This window comes from Hippoglossus stenolepis, chromosome 3 (assembly GCF_022539355.2).
Source record: "Hippoglossus stenolepis isolate QCI-W04-F060 chromosome 3, HSTE1.2, whole genome shotgun sequence".
Taxonomy (NCBI): Eukaryota; Metazoa; Chordata; class Actinopteri; order Pleuronectiformes; family Pleuronectidae; genus Hippoglossus; species Hippoglossus stenolepis.
Genome location: NC_061485.1, coordinates 611,250 through 636,518, shown reverse-complemented (window position 1 = coordinate 636,518; position 25,269 = coordinate 611,250). Strand labels below are relative to the sequence as shown.

At 45.4% G+C, this 25,269-nt stretch overlaps 3 protein-coding genes and 1 long non-coding RNA gene across 8 annotated transcripts; 2 read left to right on the top strand and 2 right to left on the bottom strand.

The window, feature by feature from the left end:
- Positions 1-7,214: 7,214 nt before the first annotated feature.
- LOC118105149 lies at positions 7,215-9,811 on the bottom strand. Its single transcript, XR_004695098.2, has 5 exons — positions 8,810-9,811; positions 8,364-8,583; positions 7,924-8,061; positions 7,704-7,823; positions 7,215-7,256 (listed from the first exon to the last, which is right to left on the bottom strand). It is a non-coding gene; the product is annotated as an uncharacterized LOC118105149 (long non-coding RNA).
- A 403-nt stretch (positions 9,812-10,214) lies between these two features.
- Positions 10,215-14,835, bottom strand: snrpb (small nuclear ribonucleoprotein polypeptides B and B1). The gene is made up of 7 exons (XM_035151275.2): positions 14,678-14,835; positions 12,236-12,387; positions 11,159-11,270; positions 10,920-11,072; positions 10,717-10,846; positions 10,457-10,582; positions 10,215-10,348 (listed from the first exon to the last, which is right to left on the bottom strand). The coding sequence occupies exons 1-7, from the start codon at positions 14,678-14,680 to the stop codon at positions 10,308-10,310; spliced, it is 717 nt and encodes a 238-aa protein (XP_035007166.1). The 5' UTR covers positions 14,681-14,835; the 3' UTR covers positions 10,215-10,307.
- Positions 14,836-15,596: 761 nt separating this feature from the next.
- LOC118104412 (E3 ubiquitin-protein ligase RNF182) lies at positions 15,597-21,051 on the top strand. 4 transcript variants are annotated; one of them, XM_035151272.2, is made up of 8 exons: positions 15,597-15,934; positions 17,114-17,198; positions 17,863-17,931; positions 19,174-19,327; positions 19,547-19,614; positions 19,709-19,820; positions 19,928-20,154; positions 20,244-21,051. In XM_035151272.2, exons 3-8 carry the CDS (start codon positions 17,884-17,886, stop codon positions 20,424-20,426), a joined length of 792 nt encoding a protein of 263 aa, XP_035007163.1. In that variant the 5' UTR covers positions 15,597-15,934; positions 17,114-17,198; positions 17,863-17,883; the 3' UTR covers positions 20,427-21,051. The 4 variants fall into 4 exon arrangements, with proteins under 4 accessions (XP_035007163.1, XP_035007161.1, XP_035007162.1 ...); XM_035151270.2 differs by having other exon boundaries at positions 16,858-17,198; XM_035151271.2 differs by lacking the exon at positions 15,597-15,934 and adding an exon at positions 16,754-16,969.
- Positions 21,052-21,794: 743 nt separating this feature from the next.
- On the top strand, positions 21,795-24,642 carry zgc:109913 (regulator of G-protein signaling 9-binding protein). Of its 2 annotated transcripts, none has more exons than XM_035151276.1 (6): positions 21,795-21,872; positions 22,183-22,246; positions 22,386-22,627; positions 22,735-22,932; positions 24,065-24,207; positions 24,308-24,642. In XM_035151276.1, the coding sequence occupies exons 3-6, from the start codon at positions 22,426-22,428 to the stop codon at positions 24,464-24,466; spliced, it is 702 nt and encodes a 233-aa protein (XP_035007167.1). In that variant the 5' UTR covers positions 21,795-21,872; positions 22,183-22,246; positions 22,386-22,425; the 3' UTR covers positions 24,467-24,642. The 2 variants fall into 2 exon arrangements, with proteins under 2 accessions (XP_035007167.1, XP_035007168.1); XM_035151277.1 differs by having other exon boundaries at positions 21,800-21,872; positions 22,396-22,627.
- Positions 24,643-25,269: the final 627 nt, after the last annotated feature.

The following is a 25,269-nucleotide window of genomic DNA, read 5'->3' as shown; positions in this document are numbered from 1 at the left end:
AGATTTACATACTTTAGATTTACATACTTTAGAATGAAATACTTTATACATAAATACTTTAGAGCAGGGTCTTCAAGGTTTTCAGCCAAGGACCCCAAACTGGTGGAGAGATGGAGCAGGGACCCCGACTATATAAATTGTATAAAATTGTGTTTTATATTAAACTGGGACTAGTGCCATGTATAAACATAGCTACCCTGTTATTGTGCATTCAATACTAAGCTGTTTAAATAATACACAGGTTCATATATATTCATGTTTTTATTATTGTGTGTCGCTGAATGTGTGCATTGCTGACTGAAAGATAACGTCTTCTGCCTCCATTTATCCGTTCGCTACAATATGTTGGATTCATGTTAATGTGTATTTAAAGACATTTTAATTCGTGGAAAAAAAATTACAAATTAAAAAAATATCAAAAATTGTCTAATAAACCAAAAATGTCGCGACCCCCCTGCAGTACCTCTGCGGACCCCCTAGGGGTCGCGGACCCCCTGTTGAAGACCTCTGCTTTAGAGGGTCCTCTCTACGGAGGCAGCCATGTTTTTTACAGTAGCCCAGACTGGACAAACTAAACCTTTTGAGTTTCTATGACAACTGAAGCTACCACAGGTTCTCTTTCATGTTTGGAAGGGGGTGAGGGGGTTTCAGCTGCAACGTGACACTTCACCACTAGATGTCACTACATTCTACACACTGAACCTTTAACAATAAAACATGATGTCTGACCTCAGAGTCTCCAGTCGACAGGTTGGACTCTGTAGAAAACCACACAGCTCCTTCACTCCTGAGTCCTGCAGGTCGTTGTCACTCAGATCCAGTTCTCTCAGATGAGAGGGGTTTGACCTCAGAGCTGAAGCCAGAGAAGAACAGCTGATCTCTGACAGTCTGCAGCTCCACAACCTGGATAAAGAATACAACTTAACTGTAAATTAAACTGAGTTCATGTGTGAAAATAAAGGACTTTGACTAAACATCACTGTCTCTGTTTTCAGACCTGAAGTCTGAGTCAAGTTGTTCTGGACATTTTCTGGAACTTCTCCTGCAGCCTCCTAATAAAGTTTCTGAGTGAGTCCATGTGAGAATAGAGCAGGTGAATGTCCAGAGGATTCACAGAGACGAGTGGACGTGTTGAGGACACAAACACGTGACGGACGTGAAACTGGAAGAACACAAATATCTCAGGATGAAGAAGAGGAGCCGTACACGAAGAAGATGAAGACGTCAACTTGGAAACACGAGGAGATTCCAGAGCTTTTGGTGATGAGGGCCGACGCCGGTGTGGATGAGCTGTAAACAACAACACTGATCTTTCCACAGCAGGATTTATACGTCATGTCCGGCCTCCTGCTGCTCCACTCGTTCTTCATATGTGGAAGTCAAACTCCAGAAAATGTCCAGACACTTTTTTACAGAGTTCATGACTGAAAACAGCTTGAAAGTCCTCGTGTCCTCGGGGTTCAGTTGTTTGTAATATGTAACTTCACCACTAGATGTCTCTAAATATCTTGCTGGACATGTTCAGGAGTCGTACACGTGAACAAGTGGACTACGTTCACATGTACGACACCTGGAGACGTCACTAACTCCTTCACAGTGAACCTGTAACTTAACATAACTTAACGTAACCATGGTTATCATGGAGATATGTGTTTTGCCCCCCTCGCTGAATGTTCCCACATGTTCCTGTTGCTGTGACCAGTCGGACCCGAGAATCTCCTGCTGCTGCTTCAGCTCCAGAAAATGTCCGACCCACTTGTCAGAACATGTTCCACAGTTGATGTGTGCAAAGGGCGAGCAGTTCTCTGATCATGTTCTCTTGAAGTGGCGATGATCTGAGCAGCAGTTGGACCAGTTGAAAGTGGTGCAGGAGCCTGAGGAACACGTGTGTACAGGGCGGGACAGAGATCTAGTGGTGAAAAGATAAAGGCATGGACGACCCCGTGTAAGTCCTGAAACCAGAGGAAGGGTTTCATGTTGGAAATGAACCCAAAGTGGAAGAAACAGGGCTGAAGAACTTGGTCCTAAAAATAAAAGACATCAAATATAATCAACTGGGACTCTGGACCCTGAGCCCAGTCCCAGAACACCAACGCAGCACGCTGTCATGTGGTCAGTCCACAGGACCACCGGGACAAGTCCTGGTTAGCTTCCACAGAAACATTACATGTACACATTGTCCAGCATTGGATTGTTTCTCTGTCAGTAAAACTTCAGTCACATTGAGCCTGACTCGGTCCTCAGCTCATTCTACAAACATCTCTCAGCTCAGTATCAGTGTTCACTGTTAGGAACACATGTTCTGCACTTTGACCTTCAAGCTCCAGTGTGGAAGATTCAGGTGAAAGGATCCATTGTTAGAAACTGAAGAGAAAAGAATCCTAGAGATGTTTTCACTAGTTTCATCTGAATTGTACCAATTGTTGTTTTCTTTACTTTAGAATGAGACATTTATATACTTTATATATAAATACTTTACTTTGAAATACTTTAGATTTACATACTTTAGATTTAAATACTTTATATTTAAAAACTTTAGAATTAAATACTTTATATATAAATACTTTAGAGCAGCGTCTTCAAGGTTTTTCAGACCAAGGACCCCAAACTGGTGGAGAGATGGAGCAGGGACCCCCGACTATATAAATTGTATAAAATTGTGTTTTATATTAAACTGGGACTAGTGCCATGTATAAACATAGCTACCCTGTTATTGTGCATTCAATACTAAGCTGTTTAAATAATACACAGGTTCATATATATTCATGTTTTTATTATTGTGTGTCGCTGAATGTGTGCATTGCTGACTGAAAGATAACGCTTCTGCCTCCATTTATCCGCTCTACAATATGTTGGATTCATGTTAATGTGTATTTAAAGACATTTTAATTCGTGGAAAAAAATTACAAATAAAAAATATCAAAAATTGTCTAATAAACCAAAAATGTCGCGACCCCCTGCAGTACCTCCGCGGACCCCTAGGGTCGCGGACCCTGTTGAAGACCTCTGCATTAGAGGGTCCTCTCTACGGAGGCAGCCATGTTTTTACAGTAGCCCAGACTGGACAAACTAAACCTTTGAGTTTCTATGACAACTGAAGCTACCACAGGTTCTCTTTCATGTTTGGAAGGGGGTGAGGTGAGGGGTTTCAGCTGCAACGTGACACTTCACCACTAGATGTCACTACATCCTACACACTGAACCTTTAACATTAAAACATGATGTCTGACCTCAGAGTCTCCAGTCGACAGGTTGGACTCTGTAGAAAACCACACGCTCCTTCACTCCTGAGTCCTGCAGGTCGTTGTTACTCAGATCCAGTTCTCTCAGATGAGAGGGGTTTGACCTCAGAGCTGAAGCCAGAGAAGAACAGCTGATCTCTGACAGTCTGCAGCAATCCAACCTGGATAAAGAAATATGAATATTAGAATGTGTCCTCCTGTTGTTGTGGATCGTCATCATGTCAACACAGACTCTCAACATGCTGCTGACCTCAGTCCAGTCTGTGACCTGAAGATAAATATCAGATCAGACATGTTGGACCATTGTTTCATTCATCAGCTTCTTCTCTGTGTTTGGTCACTGAGCAGGTTTGTGTAATTAAACACTGTTTAAAGTAGGGATGGCTCCTGACAGTCACTTCCTGTTTGTTTCTATACTTATCAACTGTCCAACGTGTTTCAATCAGAACGTGTCTTATTTTGAAAACCTGAGGAGGACAAGTGCTCGGCCTCAGTCCACATGTTATTTACTGACACTTTCTTAGTGATCAGGAGCAGGTGAATGGAGCTGATGAGGTGGACGTCGACTGACAGGCTGGGTGAGGGACAGATGACTGAGGGACAGTGAGCAGAGCAGAACTGAGACAATTTAAATAAATAATGACCCAATAAGAAGAAAGTCTGAAAAGTGAAGAAGGATTTAAGGACCTCTCCAGTCGACAGTTTGGACTCTCCAGTCCAGAACACAGCAGCTTCAGTCTTGAATCCTGCAGGTTGTTGAAGCTCAGATCCAGTTCTCTCAGATGTGAGGGGTCTGACTTCAGAGCTGAGACCACGACTTCACACTGAGTCTCTGAGAGGACAACAATCACCACCGAGTCTGTAATTAAAGAAAATATCAAATCTGTGAGAATTAAATCAGAAAACACAACATTCATACAAAACGTGATCATGTGACCTCACCCTGGTAAATCTCTTTGTTAAAAACTCCTCAAGAGAATCCTTTCAGATTTGGTCCAAGCGTTCATTCAGACTAACAGAGGAACTCATTAGATTCAGGTGGTCAAAGGTCAAAGGTCAAGGTCACAGAACATGTTCATGGCCTCTTGAACATGATATCTCAAGTCTGTCTTTAGGGGATTTCTTCACATTCTGACTCAAAGAGAAACTGATTAGATTTCAGTGGTCAAAGGTCAAAGGTTACAGTGACCTCATATTATTGTGAAGTCCACATGTCAGGAACCTGGAGGGACGGACACTGCACTGGTTGGTGGTGGCGTTCAAACGCAGGGTGGGAATTCAGTTTGACAAGAAGAAGAAGAAACTATATTTCCTGCTTCTTCAGTTTAAAGGAACCGCTCTACTCACTCACACACACACACACACACACACACACACACACACACACACACACACACACACACACACACACACACACACACACACACACACACACACACACACACACACACACACACACACACACACACATCAATCTCACTTGGTTTGTGGAGGAAGCTGAGAACCCAGAGAAAACCCTGCAGACACCAGGAGAACCTCCTCCTCACAGAAAGGCTGCACTAACAGTGTTGACCACTGCAACACCATGCTGCCCCAAACAATGAGAACCATTTAACACTGAGTGTGTTTGAAGAACGACTCATCCACTTCCACTGATTGAACATGTTATTGATCATGTCGGACTCACCGAGCCTTCCTGCAGTTCCTCACAGCTGGGATCAGTCCCTGCTGACCCTGGTATGATGTGTTGAACTTCTTCAGGTCCAACTCATCCAGAACCTCCTCTGACATCTGCAGCATGTAGGCCAGAGCTGAGCAGTGGATCTCAGAGAGTTGCTCCTTTGATTTGTTCTCTGGCCTCAGGAACTGTTTCATCTGCTGATGAACTGAGTGGTCGTTCATCTCAGTCAGACAGTGGAAGATGTTGATGCTTCTGTCAGGAGAAATGTCATCACTCTGCATCTCCTTCAGGTTGTTGATGACTCTCTGGATGATCTCTGGATTGTTCCTGTCCGACCCAGCCGCCTCCTAAGACTTCTGTTGTTAACTTCTGGTTGATCTTGGATTGTTCCTGTCGACCCAGCGGCCTCCTAAGACTCTCTGGTTGATCTTTGGATTGGTAAACGACCCAGCAGGTCTCTAAGACTCTCTGGTGGACTCCAGACTGAGGCCGTGAAGGAAGCGAACAAACAGGTCCAGATGACCATTTGTACTGGTGAGGGATTTCTTCATGGTTCTCTTCAGGAGGTCATCCAGGGAGAAGGTACTGTCTGTGTCCCCATATGTTCCCAAGAAGTTGTTGAGTTCTTCTGTGTTCCTCTTGGTGTAACAGTGGAACATGTAGACTGCAGCCAGAAACTCCTGAACGCTCAGATGAACAAAGCAGTAGACTGATTTCTGGAAGATCACACACTCTCTTCTGAAGATCTCAGTACAAACTCCTGAGTACACCGAGGCCTCTGTGACATTAAGACCACACCGCTCCAGGTCTTCTTGGTAGAACATGATGTTTCCTTCCTCCAGATGTTTAAGCGCCAGCCTCCCCAGCTTCAGGAGAACGTCCCTGTCAGCCTCCGTCAGCTGCTGTGGAGTCGTCTCATGTCCCTCACCGTACTTGTTGTTCTTCCTCTTTGTCTGAACCAGCAGGAAGTGTGAGTACAGGTCCGTCAGGGTCTTGGGCAGCTCTCCTCTCTGTGGTCAACATGTGCTCCAGAACTGTAGCACTGATCCAGCAGAAGACTGGGATTTGACACATGATGTGGAGGCTCCTGGACGTCTTGATGTGTGAGATGATTCTGCTGCACAGCTCTTCATCACTGAATCTCCTCCTGAAGTACTCCTCCTTCTGGGCCTCAGTGAAGCCTTGTACTTCTGTGACCCTGTCAACACATGTAGGAGGGATCTGATTGGCCGCCGCAGGTCTGGAGGTTATCCAGACGAGAGCCGAGGGAAGCAGATTCCCCCGGATGAGGTTTGTCAGCAGCACGTTGACTGATGACCTCTGTGTGACATCAGACACAAGCTCCCTGTGGTTGAAGTCCAGAGGAAGTCTGCTTTCATCCAGGCCGTCAAAGATGAACAAAGGTTTACAGACAGCGAGCGTCTCTGCCGTGAGCTTCTGTAACGCTGGATGGAAAACACGGAGCAGCGTGAGAAGACTGTGCTGCTGGTCTTTCACCAGGTTCAGCTCCCTGAACGAAAGCACAGTCAGCAGACCCACATCTTGGTTTTCTAAACCCTCTGCCCAGTCCAGAGTGAACTTCTGCACCGAGAAGGTTTTCCAACGCCAGCGACGCCGTTGGTCAGGACGACTCTGATGCTGCTCTGCTGGTCAGTTGAGGCTTTAAAGATGTCGTGGCACTTGATGGGAGTGTCGTGAGGCTCTTCATCTTGGAAGCCGTCTCAAGCTGCCTCACCTCATGTTGAGTATTAACCTCTTCACTCTGTCCCTCTGTGATGTAGAGCTCAGTGTAGATCCTGTTGAGGAGGGTTCTACTTCCTGTTTCATCAGTTCCTTCAGTCACATGTTCACATCTCCTCCTCACACTGAGCTTATGTTCATCTAAAACCTCCTGCAGACCACTTGCTGAAAGACAAGAAACAATGTCAGAGATAGAGAATCTGAGAATCTGCTGATTGTTTTCATCAGATACAGAAAACTACAGAAAATAAAAGCTTTTTAACTTTGTGCTTTTCTAACGATGTTAAATGTTGATGCTGTATGAAGGAACAAAATAAAACCACATGTGCTGTTGTCAGAAGTGAAGACATCAGCAGACACATGTACAGTGCTGCTCTGACCGGCTGTCTGAGCTCCAGCTCCTGTTCTGGATCTTTTTCCACACTGGGGACAGGAGGAGTCTCCTGAAGAGCCAGACTGGTCCCAGTATGAGGTGATGCACTGTCTGCAGAACCAGTGTCCACAGCTGGTGGAGTGGATCCTTCAGGACGTCCTGACACGAAGCACAGCAGGACGACTGCTCCTCCTCAGAAACATGACTCCTCTTCCTCTCCCTGTGAAGACATTTCCTGATAACTCACATGTCCCAGTCACAGGTTGTCATTACTTCTGTCAAGGAGGTTTTGTTTTCACCCAGTATGTTTGTGTGTTGGTTGGTTCGTTAGTGGGATTATAAAAAACGACAGATTACCAGTAAACTTGGTGGAAGGGTGTGGTCTGTGAACCAGATGGGGGGGGGGGTCCTCTTTCACAGACATGTTCAGAGGACTGATGTTTACCAGTGTGTGGAATTTGGTGCAGATCCAAATCAAAATGAGTCTCTAGTGAATCTCAAAGTGGTTTCATAAGGAGCGTGTTGGTTCTTGGTGGAGGTCTGAGCTCTTTGAGTGATTCTGAGAGATTAGTCACCAACTTCAATGAAGCTGTGTCCTAATGCAGGGGCCACACTAGAGGAAACTAAATCCTCTTCAGAGCAGGTCACAGTAGAAACAGTCTCTTACTCTGTGTGTGAGGGTCCAGGTTCATTACTGAAGTTTAGAGGCTGTCCCATGGACATGTCACTCTTCAGAGACACACAGCTGGACCCTGGAGACTCTGCTCTCAGTCTGTGGTCCTGACCTCTGCAAACACAAACATGTTTTTATTCAGAACACATCATTCACTGGTTCATTCTCTGAGGATTCAGTTTGGAGCTTCACATGTTTGGAGCAGGTCTCTTACTTTGTGTGTGAGGGTCCAGGTTCATTACTGAAGTCTAGAGGATGTCCCATGGACCGGTCACTCTTCAGAGACACACAGCTGGACCCTGGAGACTCTGCTCTGTCCTCCTCTTCCTCCTCATAACCACTCATCTTCAGTCTGAGAGGAAAAACACTGTGAGCTCAAACACACACAATGAAGCCAGGTACGTAAACTCAGTGTTTCTTCAAATATAACAGAGTTAACCCTCCTACACTGTGTCCCTGTTGTCACGGTAACCTGAGACAGTTGTAGGTTTAATGTGTTGGACTCAGCCAATCACAGCGTTGAGTCAAACTGTTGATTGACTGAGAAGCATCCTGAATCTTCTTCTCTCTAAAGTCCACGAGTAGAAAACTGACTCACAGTCACTGACTGTAAAATAATATGAATGAATAATATAAATGTTGCTGAACACTCACCAGCCTCAGACTTCACGTCTCCTCCGTCTGCTCCTTGTAGTTAGAACAAGTCTGAACACTTTCACTTTCACTTGCTGCTCCTCCTCCGCTCTGCAGTTACTGGAAATCACATGACTCTGTGTGTGTGTGTGTGTGTGTGAAAGTATCCACAGTGTAACCGATGTGTGGATGAGGGTATGAAAGACCACCACTCACAATTGTATTCACAGCGTGTATTTGCCTGTAAAGGACAATATATAACCATTAATGTCCTCCCGGGATTTCATGTCCCGCACATCAGCTCCTAAACATATAAAAGTGCCAAACTTAATACAGGAAATGCGCGTAACACAGCTCACCGCCGTGACAAATCACTGAAACACATCAAACTTAAACTAACGGTCAAAATATTACAAGACGGCGTGGACAACACATTAACATCTGGACCAACATGTACTTAGTCTTACGTCTTGAATTATACATTCTTCATAGAAAACATATCGACAAAGCATCTCCCAACACAACTTGTCCTCACAATGTGGAACGCATGTGAGGAGAAGGCGGAAATTACACACACACCGGAGATGCGCAGGAGTGATGCGCAACAGGTAAATGTTCCCAAGGGACATAAACAAAAATAGTTAATGGAAATAGATAAAATTCATTAATACAAATTGTAAATACTAATTATTAAGGTTCCTAAGTGGAGTATTAGAACGCAGCTCTGGAGTCTGACGCTCCAACATGTTGAACAGCAGGATGTTGAGCCTCCAGCCAATCAGATGGAGTGTATGAACTCTAGAGAATCAGACACAAAGTGAACGTCCGTCCTGAACGTGTCCTGATAACTTGTGATCAGTGATGACGTGTAAAGTGAGCGCAGGTCAGAGGAGGAAACACCGACCGGACCTTTAATGAGTAACACGCTGATACACATTCACAAAGTACATATAAATCCCAGGGAATCACAAACAGTGGTAGTTGCCCTCACAGCTGTGGAAGCAGTGTATGAACTGGACTTTGAACTGGTTTCATGTGTGAACTGGTTCAACAGGGAGGAGGAGCCTGAGAACAGGGAAGTGTTAGACTCCATTTTCACCTGGATGAGCAGAAGGAAGGAAAGTGAGCAGGTGAGTGTGAACACAACTTTCTGAAAGTTTTACTGTCACACTCTCACACCTGCTGTTAACATCCGTCTGCTGATCACACCACTCTAAGTTGGTCAGTTCACACCTGGTGAGACGTGGTTTCATGTGATCGGATCCCCAGAGACAGATGTGAACAGCAGGTCTGGAACAAAGAGCCTTCAAAGGACTAATTAACATGTGTGTGTAACAGAAGTAAAAATGCACTTTAACTTAGGGAGCTGTTTGAATTCTCTAAATGAGGAGAAGAGCTTCAAACTTTTCTCCTTCAGCAGAGGAAACACTGGACCATCCTTTAGGAAAGGAAATGAGGAAACATCCAACATTTCAAGTGATCCAACATCGTAGTTGCAGCGGGACACGCCCACATAAATATAATATAAACAGCTCCTGAATGAATCCTCACATCTGTTGAGTCAACAAAAAAATCATCACAACCAAATACTAAGTCATTTTGATTGAAGAATTTGATTACAACTATATAAATTTAGGAAGTTTCTCAATAAAGTTTCAACCTTCACTGTGAAGGAAGACGTCAAGTCAACTGTACGACTGTAGCTGAACATATCACTGTTATTTAGTATTTAGAACAATTTAATGTTTAAACTCTTCAGAGGTTTCACACCTAACTCCGCCTCCTTCATGTATATTAATGAGGTGATCTGAGCTCTGATTGGCTGTTCCTCATGGCCTTTATTGAACCGATAGAAAGTGAAAACAGTCAAGATTAAATCAAACATCCTGAGGAAACTTTATTTAAAAAAACAAACAAGATTTAAAAAAAGTCTATACAATAGGTGAGTGAGGGGGCGGAGCCTCTTCAGGGACGGGGCGGCGGTCTCATTCCAGGAGGGGGTGGTCCTAAAACATAGCAGAGGGGTCACATGATCAGTTACAGCTGAATGACAAAGTCGCAATCTGATTGGCTGTTCAGACCTGATCAAACTCATCTCCTTGCGAACTGGTTACCTCTCATGCCGGGGGGTGGGGGCCTCATGCCGGGGGGCGGCATCCCCATCGGAGCTCCTCGACCTGGAGGCATCCCCATGGGAGGACCCATCGGAGGTCGCATGCCAGGGGGCGGACCCATCATACCTGCAGGGGGAGGGGCCAGGTAACAACCAATTAGCTGACAGGAGGTGGAGGCGTGGCTTCTGATTTCCTACTTGAACACACCAGCACCTGAGCTGCTGCAGGTGATAAACATGCAACATCAAACTACATCTCACCTGGAGGCGGAGCTCCCCGGCCCATTGGTGGCGGGGCTCCTCGCCCAGGTGGATACTGTGTGGGGGCCCCGGCGATGCTCGCACCAGCTGCTGCCGCAGCAACCGTCCCTCTGCCCTGCGGCGTCATCACCTGGAAACACAGGAAGTCGTCATCACCTGAACACGCACACCTGAGCACATGAGGACATTGTTGCTATAGTTACCTGCTGGGAAGGCCCGCCCACTCCTCTGACGGGCCCAGCGAGTCCGGCCGGAGCCTGAGGCATCGGCGCTCCTGCAGGAACCCCACGGCCAGCGGCCCGGCCCACACCTGGCCCCCCCGCCACACCCGCCAACGGGACTCTGGCTATACCAGTCTGAAAAGAGGGGTCAGAGGTTAAAGTTTACAAACAGACTGTAACCACGGTTACTCAGGACAACACTGAGCCCAGGTAATACTCACGTCTTTAGGGGGAGGGCCCTCCACCGTCATGGAAACCAGGTTCTCTCCCCTCAGCAGAACCAATCCCAGAACCCTCTTCTCCTCCCGCTCAGGCTGCTTTGAGTTCTTCGGCCTGAAAATAGACACCTGTTACCCACAATGCCCTCGGAACATACCGACATTTGCAATCTCAAATATAATCTGACAGCAACGATCAGATCAGTGAAGTTGTTTCAGACATAAACATGTGTAGTTGGTGTTTGTGAAGCAGCAGCAGCAGGTTGTTTCTGGACATGTTGTGTAGTTGGTGTTTGTGAAGCAGCAGCAGCAGGTTGTCGGGTCCCGACTCGTTCAAACAGGAACGTGGGGACATCCAGGCGAGGGGCGGAGCCTGTAGAGCAGCAGGGGCGGAGCCTGTAGAGCAGCAGGAGGCCGGACATGACGTATAAACTCTGCTGTGGAAAGATCAGTGTTGTTGTTTACAGCTCATCCACACCGGCGTCGGCCCTCATCACCAAAAGATCTGGAACCTCCTCGTGTTTCCAAGTGGACGTCTTCGTCTTCTATGTGTACGGCTCCTCTTCTTCATCCTGAGATCTTTGTGTTCTTCCAGTTTCACGTCCGTCACGTGTTAGAAACCTCATCAACACGTCCACTTGCTCACTGGGAAGCTTCCACACATTGTCCTGCTGTCTCCTCACATGGACTCACTCTGACATGTTACACACATTTTACCAGGAGGCTGCAGGAGAAGATCCAGAACATGTCCAGAGACACTGACTCAGACATTTGTTCTCACACAGAGAACCTGCAGAACATGTGAGGAACACGTGAGGAACATGTCTGAAAACTGCTTCAGTTTACCTCAACACTTTAACAACGATGCTCATGATCATGAGATCAGACGCCTCCTACATCATGTGATCTATTGATGCAGTAACTTCTGATTCAGTGAATATTAGCAATTAGGTAGAATTAATCGTTCATAACCGTTTGAAGACAGTACAGCAAAATATTTCCCAACATTTCATGGTATAAAAAAATATGAATAAATAAACAAATTCATATTGATCAGGTGACGTTGACCTTTGAACCTACTTGATCTTCCTGAACTCGTCGCAGTCACACAGAATCAGGTTCATGTGCTTGTCGAAGGCTTTAAAGGTTCCGATGAAGATGCGTCCGTCCTGCAGGATGCATCTCATCCTGAAGTCAATGTGCTGCAGCATCTTACTGCTCTTTCCCACCGTCTGAAAACCAATCAGAGACAGGCGTCACTGTGACATCATCACCTTCACACAACGAAGCAGCAACTCAAACTGATCTGACGTTTCAGAGAAGTGATATTCTGCTGATATAAAAGTCAAGACAAAGCAGATGACACAGACCAGAGTCCCGTTGTACGAAGTGAGTTCAACAGACCCAGGATCTGTGTGATTATCCAGCTTCATTGAACCCAACGTTGTCCTGATAACCTGAAGTGTCCCAGTGAACTCTGAGTTCTCCATCAGCTACGAGTGTGTTCACGTGACACAAGGGTCAACGCCGTCACATCCATTAAAAAGGGAGTTCAGGGAAATGAACTTTCCTCATCATCTCCTCAGCACTATGATGGGGGGAGAGTGTTAGAGTCCACTAAACACATCTGGAGCTTCAGGGGTAAACAAGGTCTCAGCCCAGGTGACCTCTTCTTCAGACGTAATAAAACAGAAAGCACAACATGCCCCATGCTGCTGGTGTGGTGTCATCAAGTGTCAGCTAGCCCCGATGTCCACATATGACGTGAAACAAGGTCACGTTCACCGCGTTCGGACCATAAATCTCCTCCTCCGGACGTGGAGGTGCTAACGGACTTAGCCACACGATGTGTCCGAGGGTCCATGAACGCACCTCGTAGGAGACATCAGAGACATTGAGTCTAAACACTTTGTGTAAATGACGTCATTCCCAGTTGAATATGAAAGTGGGGGCGTGTGGTCACTTGATGACGTCACAGCAGCAGGATGGAGGCAGGTTATGTTTTATTACGTCTGAAGAATCGGTCACTAGTTACTCCACCCCCCATCAGAGTGCTGAGGAGATGATGAAGGTGTCGTTCCTCCTTACCACCTCTGACCTGCGCTCACTTTACACTTTAACAATTAACACCATCACTGGTCTCACGTCATCAGGACGCGTACAGGACTGATGTTTACTCTGTGTTTGATCCGCCTGCAGACGGAAGTCTCAGTGTTTTAACTTCATATCTGCAGAAGAAGAGACTTCCTGTTTATCCAGGAACATAAATATGAATCCAGCAGGTTTTTAAAGATCAGTTCTAAGTGTGATGATTAGAAACCATCAGAGGAGCAGTCACTTGTGGACCAGCGGAGCAACGAGCCTCAGTGCAGTGCTGCTGGTTTGGTTTATATCTCAATACATGTCCATATATTGAAATAAATCACTTGATATTCTGTTTCCCATGTTGCCCAGTAGATCATGTACTAGTTGAGCTTTACTGGAACAGGCTATACCTGTGCATAACCCCCCCACTATAGAGTCACTCATGGGAACGTGCCTCCACTTACAAGCCTCTTGGTGCTTTCATGGAGTTTTGTGTCTTAAACAGTTTTTAGCAGCTGTTATTTATCTCTTATCAATTGTATTCATAACTAAAACTTACGTTACAGTACATGTATAAATATACACATTACACTTTCTAGTTCTCTTTGGATGTTTCTAGTGTTTGTATTTTAATAACTGACGGCACCAGACAGACCAGAGAACTAAGAACTCCATTGCATTGATAACCTGTTTAATTCTGCATATGACAATAAAGCCTTTGAACCTTGAACTTGTTTCTTTTTGGAGCAGAGACGAGGTTCTGAATGATTCCACAGTAGTTCTGAGATCAGGACGTCTCCTGCCCTTTAACAACACGTAGGATTGTGACTATTTACCACCGACAACCTGAATGTTTGACCAGATCACAGCCGAACACGATGGTTAGACTGGGAGCCTCCACTTTGTACGAGTGCGTCATCTTTTCATCACGTTATGTCTGACTTCTACTTCCACGACCCTAGGGTCAGAGTAACACTTGGTGAGTGTCTCAGCTTCTACAGCAGCGAACAAAGAAGCAGCTGCAGGTCCTCCTGGGACCGCAGGTCCTCCTGAAGCCGCTGAGACCAGCCGAGGACCAGACGCTGCAGAGGCTGAAGACAAGTCAGGTAAACCATGGAGAAGAGGAAACAAGTGACATCAGGAATCGAACGTGTGACTGAACCGGGCAGCTAGCCGGTGAGCTAACGGCTAACCGAACTAACACCGATCCTAATGTCGCTCGGTTTCTCAGAACGTCGGTAACTGACCGGAAACCTGCCGACCACCGAGTGTCGGTCTGATTAATCGGTTTAACGCGCGTGCAGCTGCAGCTCTTCACCGACGTTCACTCGACGTTCATTCAAACTCCCGCCATCGTCCCATTAACCCGTTAACCGGTGAAATACGACGGTTCCCGCGGCGAGCAGCGTGAAGACCGTGTGTCCGGTAAACACTCACCATGTCTGCGGTTCTGATGGCGCCGATTCACGCAGGATTCACCGAACTAACCCGCAACTGAAACTGCGGGATCCGCCAGGCCGGTTTTTAGAGGCAGCTACAGGATGTGACGTACAGGAAGTGTGTCTCAACGGAACCACTCCCCCGAAACAGAGCGAACTTAACAGGTTCCTGTAGCACCTTCAGTGTTCACCAGTGGTTGGAAGTAACTGAGTACTTCTACTCCACTACTGGACACTACAACATATTCAGTACAGACACTGGAGGAATACACCTGGAAGTACTCTGAATACTTTAAATACACAAAACACTAATTCTATTGTACTCTGAATACTTTAAATACATAAAACACTAATTCTATTGTACTCTGAATACTTTAAATACATAAAACACTAATTCTATTGTACTCTGTTGATCATGTTACTGATCATGTTATTGATCATGTTACTGATCATGTTATTGATCATGTTACTGATCATGTTACTGATCATGTTATTGATCATGTTACTGATCCTGTTATTGATGTTATTGATCATGTTACTGATCATGTTACTGATCATGTTATTGATCATGTTATTGATCATGTTACTGATCATGTTATTGATCATGTTACTGATCATGTTATTGATCATGTTACTGATCATGTTATTGATGTTATTGATCATGTTATTGATGTTACTGATCATGTTATTGATCATGTTACTGATCCTGTTATTGATCATGTTATTGATCATGTTACTGATCATGTTACTGATCATGTTATTGATCATGTTACTGATCCTGTTATTGATCATGTTATTGATCATGTTACTGATCATGTTACTGATCATGTTATTGATCATGTTACTGATCATGTTATTGATCATGTTATTGATCATGTTATTGATCCTCTATGCTCTCGATCGTCACTCGCAGATTTCCCGTCATCCCGCTGCAGGCTGGTTTCCATGGTAACCCAGCTCCCGCCGCCGGCCGCGCGCCGCAGTGAGACGAAGGAGAGACATGAGTCACCGACATCAGCGAGACAGCGACCGACCACCGACATCCCGACCACCGACATCCCGACCACCGACATCCTTACAACCGTCATCCCGACAATCGCCGTCCCGACAACCGACCGACCAGACACGGCGCTCCCCTTGTCCGTTAGCATGTTAGCATGTTAGCATGTTAGCTTCCCGCTACTGTCAGCCACAGGAGGCGCGAGACGGCGACGGACTGTTAATGAGGCTGGAGGCGATGCACGAGCTGCACAGGGTGACTGCAACCTGAGACACACACAGACACACACAGACACACACACAGACAACCTGAGACACACACAGAGCACACACAGACACACACAGACACACACAGACACACACACAGACAACCTGAGACACACACAGAGCAACCTGAGACACACACAGACAACCTGAGACACAGACACACACACAGACAACCTGAGACACACACAGAGCAACCTGAGACACACACAGACAACCTGAGACACACACACACACACACACACAGACACACACAGACAACCTGAGACACACACAGACACACACAGACAACCTGAGACACACACACACACAGAGCAACCTGAGACACAGACACACACACACAGACACACACACACAGACACACACACACGACAACCTACACAGACACACACACACACACACAGAGCAACCTGAGACGACACACACACACACACACACACACAGAGCAACCTGATATACACATAGACACACACACAGAGCAACCTGAGACACACACACAGCAACCTGATATACACATAGACACACACACACAGAGCAACCTGAGATACACACACAGCAACCTGATATACACATAGACACACACACACAGAGCAACCTGAGACACACACACAGAGCAACCTGAGATACACACAGACACAGAGACACAGCAACTGAACATAGACACACACAGACAACTGAGACACACACACACACAGACACACACACAGAGCAACCTGAGATACACACAGACACACACACAGAGCAACCTGAGATACACACAGACACACACACAGAGCAACCTGAGATACAACACCGACACACACACTGAGATCACACAGACACACACAGAGCAACCTGAGATACACACAGACACACAGCCTGACTGTTGCTGCAGTGATGATCTGACAGAGTTGTCATCACTTGATGAACCTGCAGCTGCAGATCAACATGTTGCTGTTCAATGATCAAGATGTTGCTTCAACCTGACCGACAACATCCAGGCCACAAGCAACTGAATCTACGGAAACACCTACAGCAACTACAACATGTACGACATGTAAAGCAACTCGACAACCTATTTTCCTATGTTGAATAACAAGAGACCGCAGCAACTACACCTACAACTCCTCAACTTGCAGCAACTAATGAACAGTTACCAGACGACGTTAATCATCTGTGTTGCTTCAACCAGAGAGAAACGTTCAGCAGATTAAAAACCAGCAACGTACCGAGCAACAGCATCTACAACCCCGAGCAACCATCACCTTCACAAGCAGGTGAGTGGAGCATCAACTCACTGATGATGATGTTACAGTTCGTCATTTTCACACCTGTATCATGCTGATGAGTGACTGTATATAAAGAGGATCAGTGACTGTATATAAAGATGATCAGTGACTGTATATAAAGATGATAGTGACTGTATATAAAGATGATCAGTGACTGTATATAAAGATGATCAGTGACTGTATATAAAGATGATCAGTGACTGTATATAAAGAGGATCAGTGACTGTATATAAAGATGATCAGTGACTGTATATAAAGAGGATCAGTGACTGTATATAAAGATGATCAGTGACTGTTAGATTGATGTGATAAAGATGATGTGACATTAAGACCATCAGACAAAAGAGGATCATGACTGTATAAAGAGGATCAGTGACTGTATATAAAGAGGATCAGTGACTGTATATAAAGAGTATCAGTGACTGTATATAAAGAGGATCAGTGACTGTATATAAAGAGGATCAGTGACTGTATATAAAGACCATCAGTGACTGTATATAAAGATGATCAGTGACTGTATATAAAGACCATCAGTGACTGTATATAAAGAGGATCAGTGACTGTATATAAAGAGGATCAGTGACTGTATATAAAGTGACGGACTTAGGTTTAGTTAAGCTCCACCCACTCTGGCTCCTCCCTCTTGCTTAAGGTGAAGACGACAGCCAACAGAATGAGCCAGCTGAAGGAGGCGGAGCCTTGCCGGGAGCTGGAGGGGAAGGTGAGATTTCCCATCTGCAGCATCACTTCAAACTGACAGATTCAATCAATCTTAGTTTTAGAGTTTAGTTAATTGATGACATTGTCCAGGTTTTATTGACAAGTATAACTGGGTGTCATCCGCATAGCAGTGGAAATGTACGAGTGTGTCCTGATAATGTTTCCAAGTGGAAGCTTATATAATGAGAATAAAACTGGGCCGAGCACAGAGCCCTGTGGAACACCATGGTTAACTTTGGTGCGCACAGATGACTCATCATTAATTTGCTCAAATTGGAATCGATCTGGTAAATATGATTTAAACCAGTTGAGGGCGGTTCCTTTAATGCTAATGAACTGTTCTAGTCTCTGTAATAAAATGTGATGGTCAATAGTGTTGAATGCTGCACTGAGATCTAACAGGACGAGGACAGACACAAACATCTGAAGCTATTAGAAGCTCATTAGTGACTTTAACCAAGGCTGTCTCCGTGCTGTGATTGGCTCTAAACCCCGACTGAAAGTCTTCATATTACTTTCCTGGAGAAACTCTTACAGCTGATTGGCTACAACCTTCTCAGGATTTTAGACAGGAAGGGGAGGTTGGATATCGGTCTGTAGTTGAGAAGGGGTTTGATTACAGCTAGTTTAAAGGACTGTGGTACATCCTGATGATAATGACAGATTGATTGTGTTCAGTAACGTACTTTTTATTAGAGGCAGAATTTCTTTAAGTCATTTTGTAGGAATGGGATCTAAGATACAAGTTGTTGGTTGAGTTTAAATAAAGAGTCAGAGACAAACAGTTGCGTTCAAGTGCAGAATCACATGTTCTGTTGCCTGGTGCGTTCGACTTGATGCAGCTCTGCGGAGCGTTGACATGACGCATGCTGGACTGAATACAATTCGAATTTTTGTCCGCCTTCATCCAGCGCTGCAATACGTCACCAGGTCACGTGACCTTAAAACATGTCGGGAGCAAGCCGGCTGCAGTCAGACAGATGTTCTCCTCCAGCTGCAGCACCTTGGGGCCACACAACTCTGCTCCGATTGGCTGAAGGCTTCACTGACATGCATGTCATAATATATTATTTTTTTATTTTAACAATTCAGATACGTTTCCATATTCATAAATGTACGGTGTTAAAAGACAAACCCTCTTTTTGTACTTTTAGGAACATCCTCTTACCTCGTAATAAAAATTAAAAAAAATAAATATATGTATATATCTGGGCTCAGTTATTAACTGTTGTGATGCGTTCAGGTGCAGACCTGGGCTCAGTCACTGGTTTACACTTTGGAGGAGCTCGAGTGTAAAATCTGTTACAACCGTTACGACACTCGCAGCAGGAAACCGAAGCTTCTGGGATGTTTGCATCGCGTCTGCGCCAAGTGTCTGAAGAAGATGGTCGACATGGGTGAGTGGAGCTGTGAGGTGAACAACACTGACACCTACAGGTGTATTATTAGGCTCATATTCTCATGACGTGTCTGACACTGACCAATCAGAGGTCATACTGCACCTGACCAATCACATGACAGCACGGAAGTAAACTGTCCAGTATGATGCAGCCAATCAGATGCAACGTTAACCCTTTATAACATCATCATGTTACTCCTTTCTGATTGGTTATCAGGAGAGTCGTCCCCCTCTGTCATCAGCTGTCCATTCTGTCGCCATGAGACGCACGTCCCCGATGAAGAGGTGAGATGACCTTTCTGATGAGGAGGACAGACCCCTCCCCTTTTCTTCTCACCCCAGACTGACTCCGCCTCTTCTTTTTGTTTTTCTTTCTCAGGTGTGGTTGATGGAGGACGACCGACACATTCTGGCGGTGTTGTCGTGTCAGGACCGAGCTCGGCGTGGCGGAGGAGGGGGGGGGGTGGTGTTGAGTCCTTCTTGTCTCGCCGGTGAAAAAACTTTTTATTTGTTTGTTTATCATGTTTATGTTTATATGTTTATCATGTTTCTACTTAACGTCTGTGATGAGTTAACGTGAATGAATGTGTTGTGTCAGCAGGGGGCAGCGTGGAGGCGTCGCACCGCTCCTCAGACTGTCTGGTCATCACCATCATGGAACTTCCCGAATCGTCTCCTTCGTCGGACTCACTGAGCACGCTCAACGTGGTGGGTGTGTACCGCCCCCCCAGCATCGACTCGCTGCCCTGTCACCTGCCCCCCCACAAGTGTCACAACTGGACATCCCGCAGCATCCCTCGCTGCCTTCTGGGGGCGCTTTGTCTGGTCAGTACGAGAGCGGCGCCAGTCAGGGCAGAGAGTATTTGTGTGTGTGTCTGTCTGTGTGTCGTGACCTTGTCGTTGTATGTGTACAGGTGTTCTTCAGCTCGCTGCCTCTGGGGATTTACCTGCTTATGATTGGTCAGCTGTGGTTGGGCGTCGTCCTCGTCAGTTTGGTCCCGTCGACGCTGCTCCTCCTCGTCATCTACGGCTTCTGTCAGTGTCTCTGCCACGAGGTGATGGAGGCGCTCGCCACACGCACACACACGCTGCCATGACTACACCAGCCATGAAGACAACACATGCCGCCAAGACCATGACAACACAACATGCTGCCATGACGATGCAAGAACAATTACATTGCACAGTAACAATGTTGCCATAGCAACAACAACATGACCACTGTCACATGATCACCGGTTGACCCACACCCCATCTAAAAACCAGCATTACTACAGCCAATCACAAAAGGGAGGCGGAGTCTGAAGTTTTTTCTCTCCGTGGCCTCCTGCTGGAGGAACTGAGAACAGCCGATTACGACTGAATTATGAATCATCCTCCAAGTGTCGGACTGAACTAATCAATCATGAACTGATCAATATCTGAGATCAGAACTGAAACATCCAAGGCTGTTAGCTTAGCTTAGCTCAAAGACTGTAAGCATGGTAAACTGTTAGCCTAGCTTAGCACAAAGACTGTAAGCATGGGGAACTGTTAGCCTAGCTTAGCAAAAAGACTGGAAGCAAATGAAACAGGTTACCTAGCTTAGCAGGAAGATCAAAAGCAGGGGGAAACTGTTAACCTTGAGCTGTTTGTGCTAAGCTAGGCTACCACTCCTGGATTAGACTCTGGAGAGTTGGATTTCCTTTACGGTTTTTGTCTCTATAAAGTGCCATCATTTGATTTAATGTTTGATTTATGAATCTTGTGATGATGATTTTGATGATGATGATGATGATGATGATGATAATGATGATGATGATGATGATGATGATGATGATAGTCAGCTGATCATCAGGGCTCGCACTGATGGTCAGCTGACCTGTTTTATCACTTCCTGTCTGTGTAGCGGGCAAATCAGATTAGTTTCCTTATAAAATCTAAAAAACTACCCACACGACAGTTCACAGTTAAAATCACTAACATGACATTTTAGCTTAGCTTTAGCCTTCATGGTGTTCAATCGTAGAAGCTAACGGCTGTAAAACTAACAGTTAGCATTATGTATCAATATAGCTTGTGTAGAGTAAGGGGCGTATTGGTGTTTAGCTTAGCATTAGCATTAGCTAATCAATACTAGTTTAGTATTGATTGTAGGATTATAAAAATTATCATTATTTTATTATCATCATTATTACAGCTCTTTGATGTTAGCACTGTTAGCATCAAAGAGGCAAACTATTGAGAGTCTGAAGGTTTAATTATCTTTATTTCATTAAACATGAAAAAAGAACTGTCTGACCTCTGACCCGGGTCAGTCTATATTTAACCTGACGTGACTCTGTCGACCTGCACAGGTGAGACAGAGGTGTTTACCTGTGAGGCAGAACTGAGGGTAAAATAAAGAGTCTTGTGGGAGAGGTTCAGGTGTCAGCTGTTAATTAAAAACACTGAGGATCCCTGGAGTCGAGGAAGAAGAAGAGGAAGAGGAAGAGGAAGACGAGCGTTGATAGAAACCTGAACGATTGTCGTTCACACAAACAGACGCAGCTGATCGACAGCAGGTGAGTTTTATTCTTTATTCTACAATTTATTTTAGTCAAATGATTTGAAAAAAGGTTTAATCTTATCATTAAGATTAGAAGTATATAGAGTTAAATTTATATATATGATAACATCTGATGAACAACTATCTATATAATATGATATATTCATAATATAATAAATAATACTATAATTTGATATAATAAACAGTGAGTCAGGAAGCAGGATCTACAAACAGGTCCCCCCCTGTCTGTCCTGCAGGACATTTCTTTCAGGCTGTCTCGTTGACTCGTGTTGTTTGCTTTTTGTTGCTGAATGTTACCGGATCAGAACGTCTGAAAGGAAACGAGTCGTCATGTCCGTCGACTGATGCTGATCCTTGTTCTGACGTCAGGTATGATCACGTTTATGATTCACATGAAACCTTCAGAAAACACTGATATTTTGCTTATTATTATTGTATTACATAAGACAAGTAATTGAACAAAAGTAGTTGTTTGACGGAACAAAAAGTGAGTTGAATTACATGTCAGGTTCAAACAGCTGGAACTGATCCACACACCTGATGACATCATGAGCCGGTGGCGTCATTCAGTGGACGAGCTGGCAGCGCGGCGCCGACAGCAGGGCGAGTGTGAGCGTGCTCAGGAGGCTCTCAGTCGGGTCACTTCCTGTTTCCAACAGCTGGCAGCGTCGCTTGGCAGCTCAGCTGACTGCAGCTTCCTGAGAGACGAGATGGACGAGACGAGAGCGCTCGCTCACCGGATCTGCTGCGGTAACCACGCCCCCTAACCCCCAAAACCACACCTACATACACACCTGTCCACTACACACATGTTCACTACACATCTGTCTGTCTCTCACTTGTCTGTTTGTGTCCAGGTCTGTCGCGGCGTCTGATGCGTCTGCTGTCGGGCAGTGACTCCCCCCCCTCGGAGGACAGACAGGTGTCGGAGCGTCTCTGGGTTCTCTTACTATCAGCGCTGGAGAACTTCCTGTCTGACCTCTGTAAAGCGAGTGATCTGATTCGACAGTTCCCTCTGACTCAGCGCTACGACAGACGCTTGTTGGTTAACACAGGTCAGCTGGTCATCTGTGATTGGTTGAATCATGTGACACTTTTACTTCTGAATCAAGTTGAAGCTCAAGTTTCACGTTTCTTTAAAGAACTGACAAAGTGACACTCGACAGTCAACTCTCCCTCTCTGCCAACATTACTGCAACAACACGCTCCTGTAGATTCATGCTGCACAACATCAGGAGGATCCGTTTCAAAACACTAGTACTTGGTACCGTGCTGTGAACGGATCGGTCCAGTCTACATCCAGGACATGGTCAAACCTTACAGCCCAGCCCGTCCACTCCGCTCTGCATCGGCCAATCAGCTGCTCCCTCACTGCGAGGGACAGCTGTCACTCATCAACATCACGACTGTTTCCTGTCCTGGCTCCTAAACGGTGGAACCAGCTCCACATGGACATCAGGACAGAAAGTTTACACATCTTCCGCCGCAAACTAAAAACACACCTCTTCCAACTACACCTTGAATAACATTCAGTAGCACTTACATGTCACTTACTCATAGCACTTTGGAGTTTTGCTTTTTTGAAGAAATTGTACTTTCTTGATTCTTGTTGTTCTGGGTTTGTTCATCATGGTTGATGCACTGATTGTGAGTCACTTTGGATAAAAGCGTCAGCTCAATGAAATGTAATGTAACTAACACCTGTCTGTCTCTCTCTCTCTCTCACCTGTCTGTCTCTCTCTCTCTCTCTCGTCTGTCTGTCTGTCTGTCTGTCTGTCTCTCTCTCTCTCTCACCTGTCTGTCTCTCTCTCTCTCGCCTGTCTGTCTGTTCTCTCTCTCTCTCTACCTGTCTGTTCTCACCTGTCTGTCTGTCTGTCTCTCTCTCTCTCTCTCTCACCTGTCTGTCTGTCTGTCTCTCTCTCCCCTGTCTGTCTGTCTCTCTCACCTGTCTGTCTGTCTGTCTCTCTCTCACCTGTCTGACCTCTCTCTCTCCTCTCTCTCAAGCCTGTCTGACCTCTCTCACCTGTCTGTCTCTGTCTCTCTCACACCTGTCTGTCCTCTCTCTCTCTCAAGCCTGTCTGACCTCTCTCACCTGTCTGTCTCTGTCTCTCTCACACCTGTCTGACCTCTCTCTCTCTCAAGCCTGTCTGACCTCTCCGTCTCTCTCTCTCTCTCTCTCCTGTCCAGGGTGCATGGATGGTGTGGTGGGCGTGGCCGCTCGGGTGGCATTAGTCCAGGTGCCATGGCTCACCTTAGAGGAGGAGTCAAGTCCTGATCTCACCAATCACATCGCTGGACTGGAGACGATGCTGAGCGAGATGCAACTGAGGGTGAGAGAGAACCAATCGAACATTTTGCTTTATAATGAGAATCTGATCGACTCTTCAGACCTGGCGGCGCTTCTTCATTTAAACGTGTGGCGTTCTACAGGTGCCCGTTGCATTTTGGTCTGTGGAGGCGACTCAGCCGGCCTGGGTCGAAGGTCGCGGGGAGGTGGACGAGCCAAATGACACCCTGGAGGATCTGATGGAGGTCGAGGTCGTTGCCAACAACATGGCCGCCTGCTGCGGACTGGGCTGTGTTGGGTAGAAGAGGGGGGGATTCAACTCATCTTTATTCATACAAACAGGAAGCAGAATTATTATCAACAAATCGTTGTCAATGACCACTGACATGTCATCGCTGACGAAGAATCAGTTTCATGTCTGTTCAAACTAAGTGCTCTATATTTTAAACCATACAATAAAATGAAGTTACAACAGCAAGTATGAAGATTAAGTTAAGTTATAATTATTTCACATAAGTTATTTCGAATAAAAAGCTGTAAAATGTTTCATTCAAACCTCAGCGATGACAATCGTATCGTATTCTGAGATAAAAATATTTATGTGAATGAACAGGAAGTAAAAACTGTCGGTGACTGTGGAACGATTGCTTCATGGGAACAACAGCTGATCAGAGTTTGTCCGAAGTCTCAACTAAAGGTTCCTGAGCTTTCGACCACGAAGTCGACTGAGAACTTTGTTTCAGCTGAAAAATTCAATTAAACCATATTGAACTCGTGTAAATACACAGGAGACGAAATTCATCACATCGTCTTTGTAGAGAAATAAACTTGAGTTTTTCTTCTGTATTAATCAGACAAACAAGAAATAACAGAATAGAAACACTGCCAGTGGTTGTATAGCTTCACACAATCATAAATATATATATATCTTTTAACACCGTACAATTATGGATATACAGAGCAGAAAACACATCTGAATTGTTAAAATAAAAACATAAAGAGACGTCATGAAGCCTTCAGCCAATCAGAGCAGAGTTGTGACGTCACCGGTGCAGCAGCTGGAGAACATCTGTCTGACAGCAGCAAGCTCGCTCCCGCCATCTTT

Bases quoted from the DNA above. Each gene is read 5' to 3' on its own strand.
- snrpb (XM_035151275.2), bottom strand. The intron at 11,271-12,235 runs GTAGGTTCAAAG...GTCTATTTTCAG, and splicing joins GACGAGTTCAGGAAGATCAA to GCCGAAGAACTCAAAGCAGC. The intron at 10,583-10,716 runs GTGAGATGTAGT...CTCCCCCTGCAG, and splicing joins CCGGGGAGCTCCGCCTCCAG to GTATGATGGGTCCGCCCCCT.
- LOC118104412 (XM_035151272.2), top strand. From the start codon at position 17,884: ATGAGCCAGCTGAAGGAGGCGGAGCCTTGCCGGGAGCTGGAGGGGAAG. The intron at 17,932-19,173 runs GTGAGATTTCCC...TGATGCGTTCAG, and splicing joins GCCGGGAGCTGGAGGGGAAG to GTGCAGACCTGGGCTCAGTC. The intron at 19,328-19,546 runs GTGAGTGGAGCT...ATTGGTTATCAG, and splicing joins GAAGAAGATGGTCGACATGG to GAGAGTCGTCCCCCTCTGTC.
- zgc:109913 (XM_035151276.1), top strand. From the start codon at position 22,426: ATGAGCCGGTGGCGTCATTCAGTGGACGAGCTGGCAGCGCGGCGCCGA. The intron at 22,628-22,734 runs GTAACCACGCCC...GTTTGTGTCCAG, and splicing joins CGCTCACCGGATCTGCTGCG to GTCTGTCGCGGCGTCTGATG. The intron at 24,208-24,307 runs GTGAGAGAGAAC...GGCGTTCTACAG, and splicing joins TGAGCGAGATGCAACTGAGG to GTGCCCGTTGCATTTTGGTC.